The sequence below is a fragment of the Gouania willdenowi genome, chromosome 10 (genome assembly GCF_900634775.1).
Source record: "Gouania willdenowi chromosome 10, fGouWil2.1, whole genome shotgun sequence".
Classification (NCBI taxonomy): domain Eukaryota; kingdom Metazoa; phylum Chordata; class Actinopteri; order Blenniiformes; family Gobiesocidae; genus Gouania; species Gouania willdenowi.
The window spans coordinates 20,924,269-20,948,078 of NC_041053.1; the positions used below are offsets into that span (position 1 = coordinate 20,924,269).

Consider the following 23,810-nt stretch of genomic DNA (forward strand, 5'->3'; position numbering starts at 1 on the left):
AGAGGAAAAAAAACAAAAAACAAAACAGAAAGTATTGTATTTTGCTCTTTATTGTTTTAGGTTTGGTTGTATTCATAAGCCTCGGTCCAGTTGTGCATAATAATCACTATGGTCAGCAATGATTACAGCTCCCGGTTAGCAAATCAATGCTGTGAAAGTAAAGCGTTCAAACCGAAAATACTTACACACAGAGAATGTACCTTTAAATAGCAACATGTCTGTGATAGATAATCCTCTACTCTACAACAGTGACTTTCAATTACTGTGACACAGCACGTATTTTTGTCTAGGAAATCAAGCAATTTCCCCTTTTTGGTCAAACTAAAAAACAATTCAGACACCAAACGATTTGCATTGTTGGTTGTCTGTGCTTACATTGTGTTGAAATAGCCATCCTGGCCAGTGGGGGGCAGTAGGTAGCACACAATGAGCTTGACAATTCTAGATCGGAGAACTACAACTTGAGCTCTGGGCAATGTGCTGCCTCTTTAGCTCCTCCCCTGCACCTCTGAGACTAATCACCATGTCCCTTTGACCATCAAGTACATCATCAGGCTCATTTGTCGTCAGTCAAAGCAAGTGATGAACATTCAGCGAGAAATCCCAGCACTACAGAGTCGGTGCCAGGCGGTATTAAATGGGGGGGCATTAAGAAACCTGCGGGAGGCACAAAAACCCTCCACTACCCACTCAACAGAGCAGGCCATAGACATATACACATTCTGGCTCTGGCTGATCCTAACAACAGCTCTAGGGTATGTTCAATAGCTCAAATGTAAAACAATTACACCACACCATATCTATGGAGCAGACTCCCGTCCGCTGTCAGTGAATGGACATAGTCAGTTGTGATAGCCAGTCAGATATCTTTGATAAATAAAAAAGCTCCCCCTGTAGTGGGAAGAGTGTGTGTGTGTGTGTGTGTGGGGGGGGGGGGGGGGGCATCATTAGGGGGCAGTTGCGGGCAGTGGCACTGTGTTACAAACACAAAGTAGCCAGGATTAGTGACAAGCTCAGATATTTTTATACTGCATTTTATTTAAACTATAGATATATAATTGAGAAAGTAAAAGTATAGATTGAGGCAACCGTGGCTCAGTGGTAGAGTGGGTTGTCCAATAAGGGTTGGGGTTTTTAATCCCGCTCTTGCCAAGTCATTGTCGTTGTGTCCTTGGGCAAGGCACTTCACCCACATTGGCTTGTATGAATATGTGGTATGTGAGTGAGAGTTGGTAGTAGTCGGAGGGACCGATGGAGCACAATGGTAGCCTTGCTTCTGACAGTTTGCCCCAGGGCAGCCATGGCTAAATTTGAAGCTTACCCCCACTGTGTGTGGAGTGAAAGAATAATGCACATCAGTGTAAAGCACTTTATAAAATCTAATGCATTATTATCAGTATTATTTTTATTATAGTTGTTTAAGATTGTGGTTTGTGTTTTAATTTGAAAAAAAGAATAATACTAATAATAAAGATTTTACAAATACATTTTTAATTAATATTTTTTTTTTTCTTTTATCAATTACTAGACATTTCAGCTAGCCCCATTTAAATTCCAGGCAACCCCAAGGTTGAAAAGGTCTGCCTGAGATGATCCATAAACTGTACATGGATTTTTATCTTTTCTTAGATGCAAAATAAATAACAGACTGAATAAACTAATTCTCTGCATTATAAAATGTAGTTTTACTCACCCAGTCTTGGCAAAGTTTGTCCAGTAGGTCATGACCACAGCACTAAGCATGACATCGTTCTTGGAGAAGTTACAGGGGAAAAGGTCAGTGGGACCGATCATAGGAATACCAAACACATAGGGCACTTCATCTCCGTGAGCAGCGTCCGACCAGGCAGGCTTCATCAGACTCTGGCAGTGGTGGTAAAAGGCGTAGAAGTAAGTGGGTGATCCGTAGCGAGCATGGAGATCAGCCGTCACCACTGATGGCTCCACCCATTGATGATCAGTAAATAGTGCCACCAAAGTCTTTCTCCGTGTCTCTGGATTGTCCCTGTCCGCCCAATCTGTGTACATAAACTTGATGGTCTCCCTCAGTGTGTCCTTGCCTTCTGGGTAACCGTACAAGCTGTCCACAAAGTCGGAGACTGAAAAATCAAAGTCATTTCCAGAGACGCCATCCTCTGAATCCACCACGTTCTCTACAAAACGCAACCCCTCCCCCTGGTTAACCCCCAGCATGATATCATAATTCAGGAACTCGCCCTGCTCCATCAGGATCTCAGGGTCATCCGGGATAACATCGCCATCGATTACAGGACCAAAGGCCACGTGGTACCTTGCTGGTTGTATGTCCTGCTCCACCAGCTCCCTGGAGCTCTTCTTCCTTAAACAATCCACCATGTCTGATGTGTCTAGAACATTACATCCCACCTTCTCTGAAAGGAGACGTGTGTACTTGACTGGCTGGTAGTTCACCGCCCAGCTGGAGAGGGCCGACCCGCTTTGAATGATAGCTCTGTGGAACAGACCTGTACAAGGACACAAGAGAGAGAGACGGAGGTATTTAGAGTGTTGCTATCAGGAAAGATAATTCACTTATATTACATGATAGATGCTGATAAGAAAAACAAAGGCCAGATGTAACAAGTCCTCAATGCCACCGAGAACAATAATGGGATCAACGTAGTGATGGTCTGGTCTTACAGACAGTTCGCTGAGAGGGAAAGGAATCAGCTCCCTGTCTGTCATCTTCTCCTCTCCCATCCATCTTTATACACTTTCACACGAGAAATAGGCTGTGTGTGTGTGTGTGTGTGTGTGTGTGAGGAAAAGATGCCAAGAGTCTGGTCCAGTCTTCACCTTAGTTACAAAAACAAAATGATTAAAAACAAGCAAACTACTCTCACTGGTAAATATTTAAAAACTGTTAAATGCACGACAGTCTGATTTCAGTGGTGAATATATGAACTGTGTAGCCTGTTCCCTGCCAGTGATAAGGTACTTTTCAAGGTAGCTTAAATTGGATGAACCTCAAACACTGCAATTATAGTCACAGATGCCCCATTTCACAGTCATTATATGCATACCACAGAGCTGCTTTTGTGATGCCTCACGTAAGTTTAAAGACAATTTTCCTTTAAAAAAAAAAAAAACAAAAAACTAAATTTCAGAAAAGTTCATCAGTGGGTTGCTAAAAATAAAATTAGACGCCTACTTTCTACATTTGCAAAAGGAAAATGAACTCAACCTTTTCACAAGCACTGAATTATTGCACACTGAAAAACAACATTAAGGTAAGCCAATGCATTATCTTATGCATTGGCAACAGAAATTGACACAAGTTGACATAAGAGTCAAGAGATCACGTGTACATATATACACAGGGAAAAGCTGTGGGAGTCAGGCTAATCTACAGTCTCGGGGGTGTATTGTAGTAAAGCAAATGTATTCCTGTATGACCTTCATAGGCCTTCACCACCCCTGACACCACCATTCAATGTTCTTCTCAGTACAATGTTCCCATTAAAACTGGTTTTCTGATTTCTGAGAATATCAGTTAAAGTTCTTTATTCTTGACCGTAACGTTTTATTGCCAGCTAAAGAAATCCCCATGATATCGGATGATGAAAATGAACAAAAATAATTATCTAATCCATGTAGATGATCCCACATTCAAGCCTCCTACATGTCTCAAATAGGCATGCTAACTCGCTAATACTTAAGCATCAGTGTGGGTGGCTGTGTTAAAATCTTTGCATTTATGAGGTAAACAGTTGACTTAAGTGCCAGATACATCACTTTGGTGCTCCTAATCAGAGACAGCAGGGGACTTGTTTCTTTCTGGCGAAGACAAAGTGTTTATTTACAGACCCATTTACATTCATTTGTTTGCAAGTAGTAAGTACAGCTAATGTGTCTGAGTGAGAATTGTTCCTGAGGTAAGACTGTTCACCAGTACAAGCCACAGTTTGTGAATTTAAACAATGACTTTGATGCATATAAGATGGTAAGTCTTACATGTCAACATATTAAATGATCTTAAAGCTGCTGAACGCGGACATTTTTTTTATCCAATAAATCTATAGTGTAGGCCTGATAGATGAATAAATCAAAATCATTTACTCGAAAAAATATGTATAAGGTTGAAACTGAATCTGTGTATTGTTCATTTGTTAGACATTCTATTTTGAAACCAAATAATTGATTTAAAATGATCTAAAACCAAAACAGATATACAGATAAAACAAAAACCAGATAAACAGTGTTTTTCTATTTTAAAATCCAAATAATAATGGCAAAATGTAGTTCTGCTTATGTGATGCTTAGACATTTACAGCTACATGTTGATTGAATTTGTATTTCAATTTCAACCCTAAATATATATCTTTTTGGGGGCAAAAGATTTTTGATTGATTGATCTATGAGAACAAGACTATGTATTTATCTGATAAAATTAAATACATCTTTGTCCAGCAGCTTTAAGCACAATGTTTTCTTTAGAAAGTCTTTGGTTTCTGTGACTAAAAGCAGGGGTGTCAAACTCATTTTTTGCCGGAGGCCAAATCCAGTGCAGTTCGAGCTCACGTGGGCCCCAAATTAGTTAGAAATAAATTGCAATTTTAACACTAATGTACCCTAGTTTTCACTTACACGTATAATTGATATTGTTTGAAAGGTGCTGACAATATCAAGCAACAAGAGGCAGTTGAGGCAGTTATCAGTCCCTGTAAGATCAACACTTCAAAAGTCCTTCATTTTGTGACCACTTTTTTTGTAATTTAGAAGAGTATTGTGGGAAAATGCTGGAATTCAGAAAAAATGAGAGTTATTTCCACAATTTAAAATAAAATAAGACCGCAGTCATGTGATATAGGCACAAAAAGCCCCTGCAAACATTGTGTATTTTTTTTTAAGTTGTGTGTTTGGAGGGACAAAAATAGCGACAACTTAAATATTTGGTAATTTATGCAATAATTCATGTTTTCTCTTCCATTTTTTACTTTTTTCCTGTGGGCCGAATTGGACTAAATAATGGGCCGGATTTGGCCCCCGGGCCTTGAGTTTGACACATGCGCTAAAGCATCCATGTTCAGGGATGACACCTTTAGCCTTCAGTAGCCTTGCCCTGACACTGCTCTTTGAGCTGTCCTGTGGTTTAGCATCTCTGGAGGACGGTGGCCTGTGCTGTGTCCATGGGAGCGGAAGCAGATGTCGAGGGTTTCTCCCTCTTGAAAGCATTACAGGGGCAGACGGAAGATGAAGGATGGCCACTCAAAGGCAGAGAGGGAGGGCTGGGGCTTATAATCCTGACATCCCACCCCCTTCCTCATCCACTCTCTTTTTCCTTTTCCTTCCCCTCGCTCTTTAGTGCCTTTGCCTCTCTTCATATCTCAGCTCAGATTGCACAGCACAAACAGCCGGTCGTAGGGCAGGGAGCTTGTCCTGAATCCCGATGCTGCCAGCCATGCCACAGCCACTCTGAAGGCCTTTGATCAGAAGATGCTGCGAGAAAACATTGCCAGCAGAGAAGTCCCAGTGATTGCAAAGGCGATTTGACAGACATACATATATCAAGTCACTTTACAGTAACTGAGGAGTGCTTATTGAATGCAACTTGGTTTGCGTCCATGTCTACCTGCATCAAAGCTAACAGATGGCCTGCTGCTAAGGAGGCTGCAACTGAGCTGACATTGTCGGATTTATATGCTGCTTTGGTTGATGAAATAGTAGAAGAGTGACGGAGCTTTACTATTGTTTTTGAGAAACATAAATCTGGTGCACATGAGCTGTCACTGGACCGATAAATATGTATTAGAGCTGTATGTGGTGATCCCTGCTGTGGGATGAAACTCACTAGGGAAGGTCAGAGGGAGAGGAAAGAAGGCACAGGCTTTATCACCCACTGAGGGAATCCACTAATTATCCACACTGGGAGGTGTACATGTCTGACTGCATCTGTGTGTGTGTGCACGCATGTGTGTGTGTTTGTTCTGACTTTGATTGATAAGACACAGGGATGATGAATTGACAGACAGAAGACAGGCATCATAATGATGGGGGTTAATCATTTGTGGCATTGTTTTGTCGTCAGTATCTTCTCTGACATCTAAGAGAGAAACGCTCCTCACTCAACTTCCCAATGAATTACATGGAGAGCGAGTGACGCAACGGTATCATTACGTGTGACACCTTCACATTAGGCATGTTTTGTAAAAGCAACAGATATCACTTATCTTTATCTGTCTGTGTTCAACATGTGAGAACCAAAAACCCAAAGTGTGAGCAGATCATTCATGTCACAGCGTTGATGGCAGATTGAGGTCGCGCTGAATTATGACAGGAGCTCTGAGGTAATCACTCATTGGGTCGCTGCTTAAACGCTGTCCGTGGCTTTGCAGCAGCCTCCACACTGCAGGGTTTGGTGACCTCGACAGCAGAGTCCCTCCTCCCCTGACCAAATGCTCACTAAATGAACATGTGGTCGGGAGCCTCGAAAGGTGGAAAGGCTTGTGAAGATAATTTACAGGTGATCGGGGAAAGAAAAAACATCTTAACCTTGGGGGTATACTGATCACCATGTTTGTTGAAGTCCTCTCATTTACACCCAGAGGCTCAAGCAAACAAGTCAAGGTCTTGTTTTGACAATGCCAATATGGATGAACTGCTGATACTAATGAGCTGAGGCTGCATCACAGCAGAGAGTAACACCATGGGGCCGAGCTTTGGATCGCTGTTAAGGTATCAGGTGGCTGCAGTTTAGTCTGTGCTAATAGGAAGGGATGTCCTGTTAGTGATCATGAGAGTACACACCATTAATAAATCTACTTTGTTATTTAAACCACCTGGTTTGTTCATTTAAGCATCCCATGTGTTTTTATCCATGAGATATTAAACTGTGCACATAGGATCCAAAAGTAAATGTACCGCACACCCTTTGCTGACCAGTTTATTTAATGTGTACTATAAGTTTTAGTTTTTTAATCAAAATTACAGTTCTCTATTGACTGGTTATATGGTGGTATTATGAGGCTACACATCTTTCAGTCCAAAGCATCATTCTGTTTTACTGCCAGTTTTGGCATCATCACTGCAAACACCAAACATCTCTATGTCCTCTTTCCCTGTTTTCTGAAATAACATTAGCAACTATCCATCAGTGGACAATGAATGCTGAGACATGTTTGTATTTTCCCCATAAATTCTATATTTTCTACCTGATGGGCTAAATTGGTTGAAAACATGTAAAGCAGTCAATCTTATTAAAAATCTACTAATATTGATAAAAGCCATCACATGGAAAGAAAACTATGGCCATAATGTTGGCTGTTTTTGTAATAACACTTAAAGTTTTTTTTTACATAAGGCTGACATTACGCTGTCATTATCTGTCATTTGCATTAATAAGGTGTTATGAAGGCTGTCATTAAGTGTAGGTTGCAAAAATGATGACATCTTTGGAGCTATGTTGGCTTTTTTTGGGTTAGGTGAAGGGATTAGGGTAATGAATGACATTTAATGAGAGCCTTCATGACACTTTATTCATGCTAATGACAGGTGTCATGTCATAAAAATAACAGCATAATGTCAGCCTTTATGTATAACACTTCAAGTAAAGTGATACCGGTATTTCCATATATATATATATATATATATATATATATATATATATATATATATATATATATATATATATACAGACCCTTTCCAAAAAATTGGAATATCATGGAAAAGTTGTTTAATTTCCATAATTCCTTTCAAAAAATTTAACTTTCATAGATTATAGATTCAGGGCCCACAATTTAAATGATTTCAAGTTTTTATTTGTTTATTTTTACATATTTTTAAAATCCACAAAAACAGGAATTCAAAAAATTAGATTACTGTGAAGAAATCACCATTTACTTCTCAGTTTTTGCAGAGCAAAAAGAGCAAAAGAAGGACTGGACTGTTGGCCAGTGGTCCAAGGTCCTCTATGAAAGTAAAGTGTGCCTTTCATTTGGGAATCAAGGTCCAAGGGTTCGGAGGAAGACGGGTGAGGAACAGAACTCAAGCTGCTTGAGGTCCAGCGTGAAATATCCACAGTCAGTCATGATTTGGGATGCAATGCTCTGTTTAGTTCCTCACTCTTAACCCGCTGAAATATTGATGGATTTACAAACGGTTTGCCTTATTACAAACCCTATCATACGTGACATAGTACATGTTGAAATTGCCGCTTTTGCTTTCGAAAATCGACTTAATTGTGCAACATAGTTGTGTCTCGCCTATTTACACAAGTTATCAAGGCTGAGACAACAATCAAGATTTTTTTGTTGCTGCAACTTGACACCTGAATTTCTCCTTTGCTGGAAGTATTTATCCATCTATCTATCAATCTACCTTTTGTTTTTAATTATTTTAAACTTTTTCAGAATACATTCTCAAAAGGCTATTTTTTAATGTTTTAAAAACAAAATTAAAAGATTTTTTTTCAGTAATTTCATGACTAAATCAAAATAAATTCCATAAAAACGTGAAAATACAAAATAATTTGCTGGGTTGGATTTTATTGCTGGTTGACCAGTTCTGCTGACAGATGTGATTTGGATGTTTGTTGTCTTCTTATTTGTTTGGGTGCATATTTTGTATTATACTTTATTGTGTTTAAGTGGTCTTTACCTCAAAAGACAAAATAAAATAACCTTGTACCTTGAAGCCTCATCTCTAAACAACTCCTAGTTCACAGAACGGGGATATATAAAGGTAACATGATACCGATGTTTATATCTAAAATAAATACATTATAGTATATATTATATATATATTTCACCGTTATGTATTTAGTTATAATTACACTTGAAGCTACTAATGTAACATACATGGAACAATTAAATATTTTATATATAAATAATGATTTAATATAAATGCCTTGTGTGTGTAGCCATTGCTTTAGCTATCTGCTTAATATTTATGAAAGACCATGGTAAAAATTATGCACTGAGTATGTAGTTACATACATCTCCGACCATACCATACTGTCCCACCGCATCAACCAACCTAAAGTATCCGTTGCATTTCAGCTGTCAAGTCTCTTGTTTTGGACGGGAAATGATTATATTTTAAGAGATGTACAAGAAATCAAAAATACCACCTTGTCAACCATTTACAAACTACAATTGTTTGATCAGAATCAGATAGGCTTATCTTTGTTGACATTAAAGTGCCATTATTTTGTTAATATGGGAAATTGATGGAATAATAATATGGGAAGACGGCGGGAAAGGGGAGTGAAATATGGGAGTTTCCTGGCCAAAACGGGATACTGGACAGCGATGTCTGACATTTTAAACAAATCAAACCGTTTGAAAATTGGTTGAAAATTGATCAAGTCAGGGTTATTTAAATGGTACATGCACCATTGACACCGATGTAATGAGCGGGGCCAGCTGTCTGAGGTAAGATGGCTGCCACGTTGCTACGTCGCTCCTCATTGTCTAACAGCGTGGGTCAGTCATCTAGTGTTATATATATCTATGGGTATTTCTATCTTGTCATTTTCCTACCCATAACTTTTCACCATCTCATACAGTTTTCTCTCTCTGTCAATCTTACCTCTGCTCTGTTTATCTCGCTCCCTCCTTTCTTTGTTCTTTCCTTCTTTTTTTGAAGGGACCACGCTGAGTCCCTCCCTGCTGATTATTAGACTTAAGCAAGCGTTCATTGGAGCTTGAATCCTCTGAGCCATCTTACCTCTATCATCTGTTCACAGTAAGCAAACCTCCACAGACTTGTGGGCTATGCAGAGGCCCTTCTGCTACAACCGTCACTGTGCGTTTATCCAAAAAGACAAAAAAAAAGCCGACTGGCATTCTGTTGGTAAATGTTGCCCTCTTTTATCTTGCTAAATAGTTTCTCAGGCTCGGGTTTTCACTCTTTTACCTTGTGATTGTAAATGTGTCCTTAAAGGAGACTGCTGGTGCATACTAATATTATATAACAAAGATAACATGGTAATGATGGAAGGAGGAGCAGGTATTCATGGTATGACAAGAAGGGGGTACATAGGATAAAAAGAACCACTAATTTGTACCACTGTTGTGCCTCCAAATTTCCTCTGCTACCAGGAATCCAGTAACAGCGACTCTTTAATAAGAGAATTTCATTCCATTTGGGAGATAAATGACTCTGAGGAAATTTGTGTATCCTTGGCTACTTCTGCTATTGTAATGCAGGGTTAAAGCTGCTGTCTCCATGGTTACAGCCTACAGGCTGCATCGACTTATACACGAGTGGATCTGGTCCGATTATGCATTAGTTCAGAGGTAATTTCACATTGGTTTGTTGGTCACACATCCCCACCCATATTGTTTATTCTGTTATATTAAACACCTTCCTAAAGTTGAACTTGTCTTCCTCAAAGTGATGTTGACAGTATGATGAGAAAGGCATGAGGCGGATGTCTGAGATTAGTGAACACAATTCTCAAGGCTCCAGAGGAAGTTTGAAATAAAGTGCAACTATATCCTGGGCACCTTTCTGAGCACAAATCACGGAAAACTAATAATTCTCTCTGCTTTCCTACGCACTATATATATTATATGATCCAAAGCCAGGCCAATAGATTTTGGACAAATGGATTAATCTCACTACAACACAGGGCAGTTTTATTAGGGTCCAGGCAACTAAAGATGCCAGGAAAAACTGGCCAATCATCCTAAAGGTGGCACTACAGCAAGCCTTTAACACATCAACCATATGTACTACATATTTGTGACATTCAGACACAATGTAGCCCCAACTATGAAGAAACATTTGTAAAGTTAAACCAATTGCAAATTATTAAATCTATCACTCTTTTTTTTTCTTGTTCAAAAATCGTAAAGCATTTTAAACCTCCTTTCACAGTTTTTGCTCAATTGACACCAAACTTGCTACAACTAGGGGTTGAACAGACTAGTCAACTAGTCTACTTTAGTGTTGTCTTGCGATTCTGTCTATGTGACGTTGACTAGTCGCAGTACCTGACTTTTGCCCAAGATGACGGTGCAACACAGCAAACGAGGGTCCTAGAACCCCTGCCCGGCAAGGCAGCACAACATCAAGTGTTTCTCCTCAAACTGCATCTGGTAGGCAGATACTATGGCTAATATACATGCTATTGTTAGCTGTAGTGGTAACATGTCTGTGTAATAAGCAGATTAGAGTCCTAAACCTCTTTGTAGTTATGAAGGAGATATTTACTCCCCCTTAAACATGACGCTCCGTTGGGTGAAGTAAATGCAGACTGGAGGAGAATTACAAGCGTGTTTAAGGGGAAGTAAATGTCCGCCAAGAAGCCGCAGGGGTTGGAACTGTTACCACCCCTGGTCACAAGTTTTTTTCGGGTCACAGACTTTGGCACAAGCCGAAGCTACCATAAAAACAGCCCAAACAAAGTCTAAATGCCCAGCTATGAGGAAGCCTCGGGGATTAACAGTTACCGTAGACTCACCGTAGGCGAAGCAGCAGTGTTCCTGTGTTTACTTAGCTTCTAAAACATGTCTTGTGTCCCAGGGGCACTTCATAGCTTTTAAGGAGCTATTTACTCCCCCTTAAACATGATGAGTAAATGTCCGCCAAGAAGCCTCAGGGTTTTTTTTTTTTTTGGAATTGAATTCATTGAATTCATTGGTTGTATTTTATTTAAAAACCTTTTATTTTATACAGATGCATTTGTGCAAGATTTGATCTATTCCGTTTTAAGTTTTTACATGAGATGTTTACTGTATGCAAGGGAACCGTGGCAAAATGTATTACCAAAAACAAACATGGGAGTACTATTTATTGAGCTACTTTTTACTTGTACTTGAGTATGTTCTGTATGACTTACTTGTACTTGAGTACAATTTCAATCAAGTAACAGAACTTCTACTTAAGTAGGATACTGTATATCAGTACTTTTTACACCGTTGATAAAAATCTTTGACAGTAAATGCTAATGTAAACATATACATGCAAATTGTTTCTAAACACATTTGCAATGTTATTTTTTTTTTTAAAAGAGTCATTGTAGATGATGCTCTAAATTATCAGAATTTCATGTCAAAAACATATTTTTTAATAGTATTTTGAATTTTGCTCTTGTGTGAACTATTGGAGTCAATAAAAAATGGCATTTTTAAACATCACCTTTTCACTTATGGAGCCAATAAATCATGTTAAAAACAAATTACCAACATCTCCATATTGTCAATATGCACAGCAGCTGTAATTTTAGTTTTTCTTCAAGTTGTGGGAAGCAGATTCAAAAGTCAATGCACAAAAATATTAGCAGTAACCAACAGTACTACCCAATCATTAAGTGGAAACTAATGAAAGGAACATCTGCTCCTGAGCTAGAAAATGCAGTTATTCTTCAATAGAGAGTGGTGATAGTTACGCTAATAACAGCAGAAAACATGTATAAACTGAATATCACACTGTTCTTTTTGTCCTTTTGAGCACCAGCTCCTTCAAAGGTCTTTGCACAGCGCTGATCATTATCATTCAGATGTGACTGAATGATTTTCTGTTATAGGAATACACCCAAACTGCAGGCAAAGCCGTTCCTTTAACCACTCCATCAAACGCCATCAGCTTGAAATTTTAGAAAATCAAGGACAGCAAAATGTGGTCGAAATACAAACCACACATATTTTCAGGACTTCTTTTACGACAAATGAAATCCTTGTAGTAAACGTTCTTGGAACTGGCCTCGGATAAGAGGCTTACAATGACTTTTGTTATAACGAGATTGACTTTGGCCTGGTTTTAAAACAGATTTGTGCCTGCCAAAAATGAAAAATATAAAAACATAACAATGAATACATACATATATATATATATATATATATATATATATATATATATATGTAAAAGCAAAAAATGCACTCTTGACTAAACCTCTAGCCCCTCCTGTATCTCAGGATGTGTTGCTGCAATATTCAAATAAAAACCAGCGCATACTTTGAGACAGAAGGTCTGCTCTGCTTGTGCTTCACGATGTCTAAAAAAAGGCATTGTGTGAAGGGCCAGTGTTTTCATCTATCGGTGTGAGACAGGCTTCATACCAGCCCGATGTAATGTTGTTTGAAGCTGTTGGGCTTCTGCTTCAGCCTCCATAGAGACAGCCTGCATGCCTGCAGGCTGTGGCTTAGGCCAGATAAAGAGTTTGATCCATAAGGGAGGATTGAGTGAATAGGGAGGCAAAGAAAAAATAGTACAGAAAAAGGGTGAGGAAAAGAAAGATGGGAGGGATAGAGAAGGCACAGGGAAGAATCAAGCTGTTAGTGAGGGTGGAGAAAATGAGAAATCAAATGAGGGAGGAGGAGGAGGAGGATGAAAAATAAAAAATGACCTCATTGATGTAAAGCACCCAGGTTTTAGGATCGATGTACATCTGAGACAAGCGAGCGTGATATGTCCGACTTATCACAACGTGACATCCACTGGTCAATACCACACACTCCAGGTCTCATCATCACACACATTGACCTCCCTCCTGTCTGCACACGCAGCACAACAGGGCCACCGCACCTCCTTGAACTCATCAATCTGTAATCTGGCAGCTGATGATATGCATGTCCACCACACCTGGGACAAACATTATTTAAAGACTGTCTTTGATTAACATGTGGATTGTGCTGTCAATTCTTCAATTATTTTCGATGTTCTATTTTCCAATGAAACCAACTGGATGACACAACTGCAGCTGAGAAATGCTGTGATACATGTCAGCACTTAGCTATGATGCCCCAGACAAAAATAATGTAGCTGCTTAACACTACAGGCTAATCTTCTTTGACACCTAAATGAATGTTAGGGCAGCTTTTAAGTAGTTTTCTGTAGTTGCTAGAAGCCAAAGGGGTAGATGGAAATGTGTTGAATTGATAAAAATATCCCAGGGTGAATACAGGCTAACGTTTTCTTTTCCGTTGCCATTTTCTATGATAAAAACACACAATTTAGGCATAGAATTATCAGAAAATGCATCATGAGTAATGGTGGACATTATTTGCACTGGACAATAGGTCGCCTTCCACAAAACTTCTAAGTAGAACCGGCTATAAGTTGCATGCCCAAGTAACGTTGTGGTTTGGATGTTTACATTATTATTTTCAGGTATAACAATCTGGTAACTGTTGGCTTTGCCTGTGTGTCAGCCTTTGGACTGTAGTTGGTGAAAGAATGAAAACAGATGGGAATTGGAACAGTGCATCTATTCAGAATCAGAATCAGAATCCTTTTATTTGTCATTGTACAAGAAAAGCACAATGACATTTTTGAAAAATAGCAGCTCTCATAAACATACACAAGACAGTGTAGAAAAATAGTACAAAAGATGTAGGCAATAAAAATATATATATTTATATATATATATATATATATATATATATATATATATATATATATATATATATAAGTATATATATATACACAAGGGTCTACAATACACTAAACTCACTGTAAACGCACGTCACAGGCACTCTCTCACCCACACAGCTGGACTAGGACACAGTGTAGCTACAGTATGTCTGCTGGTAGGAGGCATGGTTAGTACCAATAATGTAATTTTCAAAATGCATTTTAGGAGAGAGCATCTTCTTTCACTCTCTAGAGGAGCTGACAGCCAATAAATGAGAAGTAAGTTGCATTGCTGTATAAGCTGGACCCTTCAAGGGTCCCTGCTGTGAGTTTTAACTGCACGCTCTATCAAAAAATCATATATAATACTACAACAACCTAATTTACTTCATGCTATGTTCACACTGCAGGCAAATACGACCCAAATCCCATCTTTTTGCCCATATGCAACCTGTATTCGATCTGTTAAAGACGGTCTGAACAATTCCAGTTTTTTCAAATCCAACACAGGTCAGTTTCATATGTGGTCCTAAATCCAATATGTATCAGATTTTTTGCAATGTGACTGCAGTGTGGATGGCCGAGGTGCTTTCTACATGAATCCTACGTCATCACTATGTCCCAGTCCCTATCCCACCACTGTTGCATCCAAACAGTCCATTGTAAAGATGTAGCAGCCATCACACTGCCAACGGCTAGAGACACAAACCAGGCTATCTTCTTTTTCATTCCCTTAAAGTTATGAAGTGCTGACTTCTGTTGGAAAGAAGATGTCTCAGTGTGACACACAGTCATACACTGGATGCCTCCATATTTACTTCCATAAACACCATACGTGCCTGTGGGGTCATGCGTCACCTTAGACCTCTTCTGCGCATGCGGATCACTTCAGGGTCGCATTCAGTTCATACTCCAAACTGATTGAAGATGCATTTAATATGTAATATGAATGATCACACACAAAAATAGATAAAAAATAAAATAAAATCTGAATTGTGCTTTAAGAACTGCAGCGTAAACGTAGTGAATGTAAACACATGCCCCTGAATCAACGACCTGACATCACATCTGATCGAACATGTCTGCTCAATGTGGAATGTATTTTAAGGTATGATTGTTCACAAAAGTACTTCAAATGTGTGTGTGTGTTTTTTTTTTTAAATAAATAGAAATATATTTTGTTTATTGGCCGTTTCCTTTGTTTATCTGTTTTTTCCCCACTAACCAAACATGCATACACACACCTATTTCCCAAAAGCTTCCCTGCTTCCTAAAAACAAACTAGAATCTTGCATATTGAGTTTTCCTTCCATTTGAACTTAATGTGCCACTGATGCTGCAGCCTTTGAGTAGTAAACAGGGTCTCTGTTTCAGTCTTTTGCTCACTCCTGTTGTGTTGTGGCAAGCCTGGCCCTTTTCACTGAGCTCCCTTCACACTTATAGCAACGTACGCACAACAAAAAGCAGTGTCAGCAAGCCCTGACTTGGCATTGATTTGGATTTATGAAGAATAATGAGTTATTAAAGGGTTATCGCTGTGTATCTCAATGTCATGAGTTTGTAAGCAGCTTTGCTAATCACATTAGATGAAACAATTTGTTAAAGATGTTTTCTGATTTTCGCCTCTCTTTTACTGCGTCCTCAAATAGATTTCAGATCTGTGCGTTGGGTGGAAGTGATCAGCAGCTTAAAGCCGGACAGAAGGGAAAACATCTGACTCGTGTTGTTTCTAAATATGTGTGTTTATACAACCTGCAATCTGCATCGCACAGCTGTTAGAAAAGCTTGGCTCATTTTTTTTTATATTAAACTGATTGCTGACAGCAAAGCTTCACAAGTAGTAGTCTAATGTCAAGAAGTGAAGAATGGGTGGTCCAAGATATGTCACTTAAATATGCCATTATAAATCATGAATATCAAAATATAAAAAGCTTTTACTTTTGGCAATATTTTGCCCGTAACAACCAGATTTGATGACTGGATCTGATTTTTAGGCCAAGAAAAGCTAAGGAGAGGCTGCAGTTGCATTTGTGACAGACAAATTATCAGAAGGGGTGTACACTCCCCTCAGGAAAGTGAAGAATTAAAGAAAAAATGACAGAGAGAGAGGGAAAGCAGGGGAGAGGGAGAGAATGAGCAAAAGTAGGAGGAGGACAGAGCCTAGTTTGAGTGCTGAAATCTTACAAAAACGAATTAGCTGCAAGGGTACGGGAGGTGAAACTGAGATGGATACGCATATACTAGCTAAAAGCAAGAGGTGGGTGGAAGCTTACTGCTTAGCCTTGTCCTTTTCACGCATTTCCAAAACAGAAGATTGCTTACATTTCAAGCCATTGAGTCTGGTTCAAAAATGGATACATCACCAGTCTGATTGTAGCTCCCATACAAAGCCAAATAGGGCACATACTGCTCATGTAGCTCTAACATGCTGCTTTGTAGCTGAACGTGCACATCCTCTAAATATCATTATTTTCTTAAGGGGAAAACAATCCAAGTCTAACCTACACTGAAAATACCTACAGGCAGTGTTTAATATGGCATAAATACTGCACGCAAAGGCATACCAACAAACAGGTCATTGCTCAGCTGATACCTTTTATCTTCCACCTAGAACAGTTGTTCTCAAAGTTTTTTGATCATGTTTGTTTTACTGTGTTACAAATACAGAGCTCCAGTAGTGCATTTTATTTCAAATAGATTTATATTTGAGAAAGTGAACACATAGAATATGGTTAAGATTGTGTGTATCAGTAGTTTTACATTTAAAGGGTATATATTTAATCAATAATTATTATTATTATTCTTTTTATTAATTACTAGGCATTTCAGGGAACTCCATTTAAGTTCCAGACAACCCCACATGGGGTCACGACCCCAAGATACAAAAACACTGATTTAGTGCCTCCTGAAAAACTTTATTTCTATAGTTTTTATTATTTCCAGTCATCTCCCGCCTGGTGTGGGACCAAGACTGACCCTTGTATTTTCATTTCATGTTCTAAACAAGATAATTTCTATCATCATTATTATGATTATAATTTTAAACTACAAATAAATCCATATTTTTCATGCTTACATTTGTTATTTTTCCACTCTCTCTCAAGTATCCCGTATAGTGCCACCGCATACCCCTAGGCGTACACGTACTGCCATTTGAGAAACACTGACCAAGAATATCAAGCTGTCTTTTAGTCTGAACCAACATTAGTGAATCAGAAATTAAAGCTGCTATCCAGAGTGTCTGAGAAAGGTCTCGATGTCCCGCCCTAAACAGCCTCACTACCCCACCGCCTCTCCCAATCTACCAGAAGCCACGCCTCTACTTTTCTGCACGCGCATCGCAGAGCATAACAAGATTGCATCGGGTCGCATTGATATAGGTCTATGGGTCAGGTAAGAGCCTAAATCATATTTACCCGTTTGCGGTTGTGCCTTGTTTCTGTGCACAGTTCCACATTCACTTTGATTGACAGTCTCACAAACACAAAGTGAAAGCCTATTGGCTGGGCACACTTGGCGATTGTTTCCATTTGTATAGGGGTCTATTGGACGAAGGAGGGACTTATATACATTAATGTATATGAATGACCACCAGCAGTAGACCATAGTAAAAGACGAGCTAGGTATTTTTTCATATTTAAAAAAAAAAATCATACATAAACAGATTTCTCAGAAACTCCGGATATCAGCTTTAAGGTAAAAATACCAGTACTTTGCTTCCTGTTCCAATCTCAAAATTAGACTCCACATCTTGAAATACTCCCCATTACCGGTGCCTTTTAGGGTCAATGGTCACACCAGCAGCAGCAGCATTTGAGCTGATTAACTATTGTAGCATGCACAAACGTGCCAGGCCGGGCATGAACTCCAACGGCGTAAACATATTCTTCTAGCTGTGCCCGTGTCACTCTGTGTGTTCCTCTCTCACAACATCTGACACCACTGCTTGCTGCTCTGAACACTGCAGCACTGGCCCTGCAGCCAAAAGTCGTAGAAGCTTTGTTTAATTCAAGCCGGCACACCATGCAAGAAGTGGACAAAAATAAGAAGATCGCGGCTCGCTCTTTTTTTTTTCTTCCACTCAATTCTGTCTTATTTTTGTGTCAGCCTAAACTTAAAGAACAAAGATTGGGAGCAAATCTTCAGTTTGGGGACTGGGACGGCTCTCAAGGTGTGATCAATTACCAGGCTGTTAAAATACTTGCTGTAGGGATGGCGGTTGCCTTTTTTGAGCTCATTGCTTATGTGTGTGTGTGTGTGTGGAAGAAAACTAAATGTGTATCTCTGCCTGTCTTCAAAGGTATATTGGTTTGTGTGTGTGTGTGTGTGAAAGCAGAGATAGCAGTATACTGTCACAACAGCCCATCCCAGGAGAACACTATATCTGCTTTCCCTGCCTCATGCTTCATACTGTAAACTCCCATTGAGTCAATTACTGTGGCAGACTCTTTAGCCACTGTGGCCACTTACAGTAAGTGAACGTTGAGACAATTGGGTTATGACATGTTGTGCTGTAAAAAGGGCTTGGAAAGGTTCCATTGGCAGCGGCAGCTCTCTGAAAACCTACTCGAACAAATCAAGTCAACTGGAAATCCCAACAATTAAGAGCTATTTGTGAAGCCCCTCCGAACTCAGCATTTAGCCACTGAGCATCGATCCGCAGCAAAACTGATCTGGATCAATCCAATGAAATGTTTTTATTTTGATTAGGAAGAACAAAGAGTTGCTGAGATGTTGAGTTTTGTAACAGATTGAGAATGTGTTGGCCATCTTGTTCATCAATCTGGGATCCCTCATTTTTGCCTCCTCGGGACAAAAGACTGCTGACTGCCCCTTTCTTTTTCACTGCAGACTCTAGAATACATCTTAGCAGAACAAACAGACAGACATATGGATTAATCAAGTCGCCAGTGTCTTTTCTCATTGTGTCACAGAGTGAGAGGAAGAGAGAGAGAGGGATGGATGGAGAAAGAAAGCAGAGGTCACAGGAGGATATGAGTGGAAAGGAAGCAGATAAAAATGAAAAAAAAAAAAATAAAGACTTAAAGTTCTTCATCCTAGCTGTGTGCTACTGTCCCTGGAGAGTATTCAAGGCAGGAAAATGCGCTCTGCATAGGAAAATGACATCCTGCATGCTAACTGTGACTTTGCATTCATTGTGAGGAAGACACAGGCAGTAGTGGATGATTTATGCTACCATTTCATCAGGAATATGTGCCACTCTTGAGTTCAATACAAAGGCTCTGAAATGATTTTAGAGTATGATTTGTGGAATTACATTTCTTGACAGGACTTTCCGGCACACTGTAAGCTGGAGACTGAAAGTGAACAATTTCTTTGTTCCTAATGTGGATTTATCAGACAAGTGTGAGAACAATTTGATTTTCTCTGAAACCAAGAAGGTGATAAGACCTAAAATAACACTGCTACTAAATGTATTTATTTATAATTGATTTAATGGCAGTTTAGACCCTCACAGGGAGGGAACAAGATACTGAGCTCATGCTCTGCAAAGAAGCTTGAATGGCTTTTGAAGCATTTTCATTTAAAGTTCCATAGGTTCATATTGGCTTATGATGCTCTGCAACTGTGAGTAAATATAGGACTGTGTATTAGATTTTAGACCTGCGATGAAATCTCATTTCTGTCAGCTCAGTGAGAGAAAATACTCGCTGATACACATCCAAGCCCACATCTGGCCTAGCCCATCAAAAATACATGAACTGTAGGAGATTATAATATGGCTGCACTCACTGCCATAAGACGTTTATAGACTTTCCCCCCAAGTCAAAATGCATTTGTGTTCCTCAAAAGACGTTTGATACAGAAACCGACATCTGCTTTGATATTTACCAACTTTGCCAAGATAAGCAGCGCATGACGGCCATCATTTATACTGACGCCCGCCTTAGTCCTGGTTAGTTGCCTATCTCATGAGGATACCATTTGAGAACTGATCATTGTAATGAAGGCAATAAAGCATGGAGATGACTTGCTTGATATTGAAAAGTGACAGTTAATTTCAGTCACTGGTGAAGCCAGCTGATAACAGATTGAGAGTGTCACAAACTGTAATGGACAAGTAATTAATATTTATTGCACAGCCTCCATTTGGAGCACCAATACATCATATTGAATACCAGATGGAAAAAAAAACAAAGTGACAGGAAACATCTCAATGTCTGGCTCAGTGTCAACCTTGTCTCACCGGCTGGCCTAATAACAAGGGCTGAATACATTCTCCTTGTGCAGCAGCGGTCCAGCCTGCCTCCAATATTGGCAGGACAGAGTGCAGTATATTTTTACCCCGGGTCCATTCTGTCAAAACTCTGAAAAGACCAAATATGTGGTGTTGGTGGTAGACAGTCAATACCGAAAAATTGTTGCTGGCTGCTTTCAGTGAAGTGCTTGTGGTGCAGGGAGTAAAACACACAGTGACAGGCTAAGGTCCCCAGCACAAGGGCAAAGAGCTGCGAGCCATGCCACAGTGAGCCCCCTCCCTGGCAGCATCATCCACTATTTATTGAGTGTGTGTGTGTGTGTTGGTTTTATCTATTTGCTTGTGTGCCTTGTGTCTTAGTGCATATGTGCCCATACATCTGCATTCTGGGGAGCTTTTCGTGCGACCGGTGAAGCAGCGCCGACTGCCTCCGTGAGGTAAGAAAAGCATTCAATAGTTGCCTTTCTGCTTCAGTGGTCACACTTCAGATTATCAGTCCTCTACATTCAAAGCAGTCTGTAGGCAGCAGAGGAGAGAAAATAAAAAATGGAAAGAAGAAAATATCATGGTCATGTAAGAGAGTGCACAGCTTCCTTTTTTAATGTTTTTTGTCCTCTTTTCCATGGTAACATGCCTCTCACCATAATCTCCGCTCTCTCATATCCTCCCCTCTGTTCTTCTCTCTCTGTTGTGCCTCTTGCTGCCAATGCCAGTGGGCACAGTGCAGTAGCCACATGAAACCCCCCTTTGAGAGAGTATGTGGGATGAACATGCGTGTATGAGTGTGGGTGTGTGGATAGGATCCTTTTGTAGGAGTTTTGATGGGCTTGTGCCAGGATTGAAAGTTTCCCACATGAAGACGTTTGTATAGTATTCATTAAAAAACCCTGATGATCACTCACAGCATGTGTATATAAAACGTGTGTTTGCGAGTGTGCTGGTGTAAGGCTTCACTTTCTCAATGTCAAACTAACGTGCACTCAACAGCAACTAATGTCACAACACTTGACACATAACGCTCGCGTAGACATCCTTTTCCTGGACACATTTGGAGTGGCACCACGGAGCCCATTGCCAGTAATACAGAATATGTTACTGTCAGCCTTCAACGACACATTTAAAAATAAAACAGAGTTGAACTGCGGTACGAAAATGAGATTTTCACACTCCAACCATGCTCATGACAATTAATCAGAAAAATACTATTTCAAGTAAATGTAGCTGTCATAAAACACTGTAAAATAAAAGAAAATGTAATCATCAGGAAACAACTTTTAATGTGAGTACATTATTGTCATTAAACGTCATGTATTTTAATAACAATTTTAAAACCTGGTAAAGAAATAGGACTAAACTTTGAAAAGAACAAATAAAATATGATACATTTTGTAAGTATTTACATCATGCGCACGTAGGGAATTGCAATAATCGCGTACCTCCAATGAGTTACAAAACAGAGACAACATGCTGAATTTATAATGATATGTATATTAGTTATGTAGGCGCAGCAGTGGTGTTTTTACTGCATATTAATGTAGACATAATTAGACAAATAACAACATAGTTAAGTGTCCATGCAATAGGCTTTACAGTCAGACAGCATAATACTATACTGTGGAAGAACGAAAGCTGCATTAGAGTAGAGACAATCATTTGATCAATAGCAGTATTCCCTTTTTCTAACCATCAGGGGCTTATTGAGCTCTTCTCCCCTATATTATTCCTTTGTGTTGATGATTTAATGTAACAGCTGTTGCAATGTAGACTACAGCTGCCATTACAATCAACAGGAGCTATTATGTCTCACTACCATTTCTGGTACTTCATCTGAGTTCTATTATTACAAAAACGGTTGTTAATGTGATTAGAAAATCCTTGCAGTGTGATAGCACATCTGCCCGACAACAAAAAGACAGCATGTTGGACTCCTGGGATGAAACTTGGACCTTTCTATGGGTTAGCATTGATTTTCAGCTACCTCCCACAGTTCATTTGAGAAAAATCTGTAGCGGAGGTAGTTTAGACCAGTGGTTCGCAACCTTTTTCAGCCCGCGACCCCCAAATTAAAGGTGCCAGAGACCGGGGACCCCCACTATATCTGAAGGTGGTTGAACACAGACATGAACCTTCAAGAACAATCATGTGGTTAAAAAAATGGTGGAAAAGTTGGTGAAATGGGATTTTTACAGAAATTGGTTAAAAATTGTAAATTAGAGTGGCCAAAGTGGTAAAAAGGGTTCATAGTGATAATATTGGAACAATTAGTAGGAACACTCAGTTTAAACTGGCAAATAATGGGCATGACAAATCATGAATGTGGTTAAATTACAAAAATAAACATGAAGTATGGTGAAAAGAGGTTAAAAGGGACAATAATGGGTCAACATATGTGACATTAGGTGGGAAAAGTAGTGAAAATGTGCAGAAAAAGCATTGAAATTTGTTGGAGATGTGTCAGGGGAAAAAAAGGAGCAAAGTTGCAAAAATGCATTAAAAGGAGCAAAACTATGGCAAAAAAAGTGATGAAAATAGGTTAAAATAAAAAAGTTTGGTGAAAAAGGATAATGGCCTCAGTTTGTTATTAATAATAATAATGATAATAATAATAATAATAATAATAATAATAATAATAATAATAATAATAATAATAATAATGCATTTCATTTGAAACACACTTTATATTTGTAGACAATTCTCAGAGTGCTCCAGGGAGTGAGAACAGTAATATCAAACAATCTGTCCTTGTAATCAGAGGGTTCACGGTTCAAGCCTCACCTGGGCCATCACTGTGGGATGTTGAGCAAGTCCCTTAGCCTCAAACTGCTCCCCAGGTACCGCAAAATGGCTGCCGACTGCTCCAGGGATGGGTTAAATTGCAGAGGACAAATTTCAATATATGTGTAACAACACATAGATGACCAATAAAGGCTTAAAGCCCAATTTCAAATTTAAAAATGGGGTTCCGACCCCGAGGTTGAGAACACCTTGTTTAAACTACTTAATCACATATTTCCGAACAAGACTCATCATTTCAACATACAGGAAGAAAAACATCACAGTTACTTTAGATATGCTGTTGTAAACCAAATTCAACAAGTAGCCCTTAAAATGCACTGCTTTCCGTCTCCATATAATTTGTTTTTAATGTTTTATGGTGTCTTTTTAACTTGACTTTCTGCTGTCAGTCAGATCTCCATCTGAGGTGTGAATTTATTTACCTGATCGGTTAAAAACGCGCCAGGATTTGACGACGTGAACGCACACTTACAGAGAA

General features: G+C 39.2%; 1 protein-coding gene across 2 annotated transcripts in view; it reads right to left on the reverse strand.

The window, feature by feature from the left end:
* nlgn3a (neuroligin 3a) overlaps positions 1–23,810 on the reverse strand; it is a 191,293-nt gene that overhangs the window by 20,335 nt on the left and 147,148 nt on the right. For both annotated transcript variants that reach the window (XM_028459402.1, XM_028459400.1), the window contains one exon: positions 1,694–2,483. In XM_028459402.1, the coding sequence (XP_028315203.1) occupies positions 1,694–2,483 (790 nt within the window). The remainder of the gene's footprint in view (positions 1–1,693; positions 2,484–23,810) is intronic.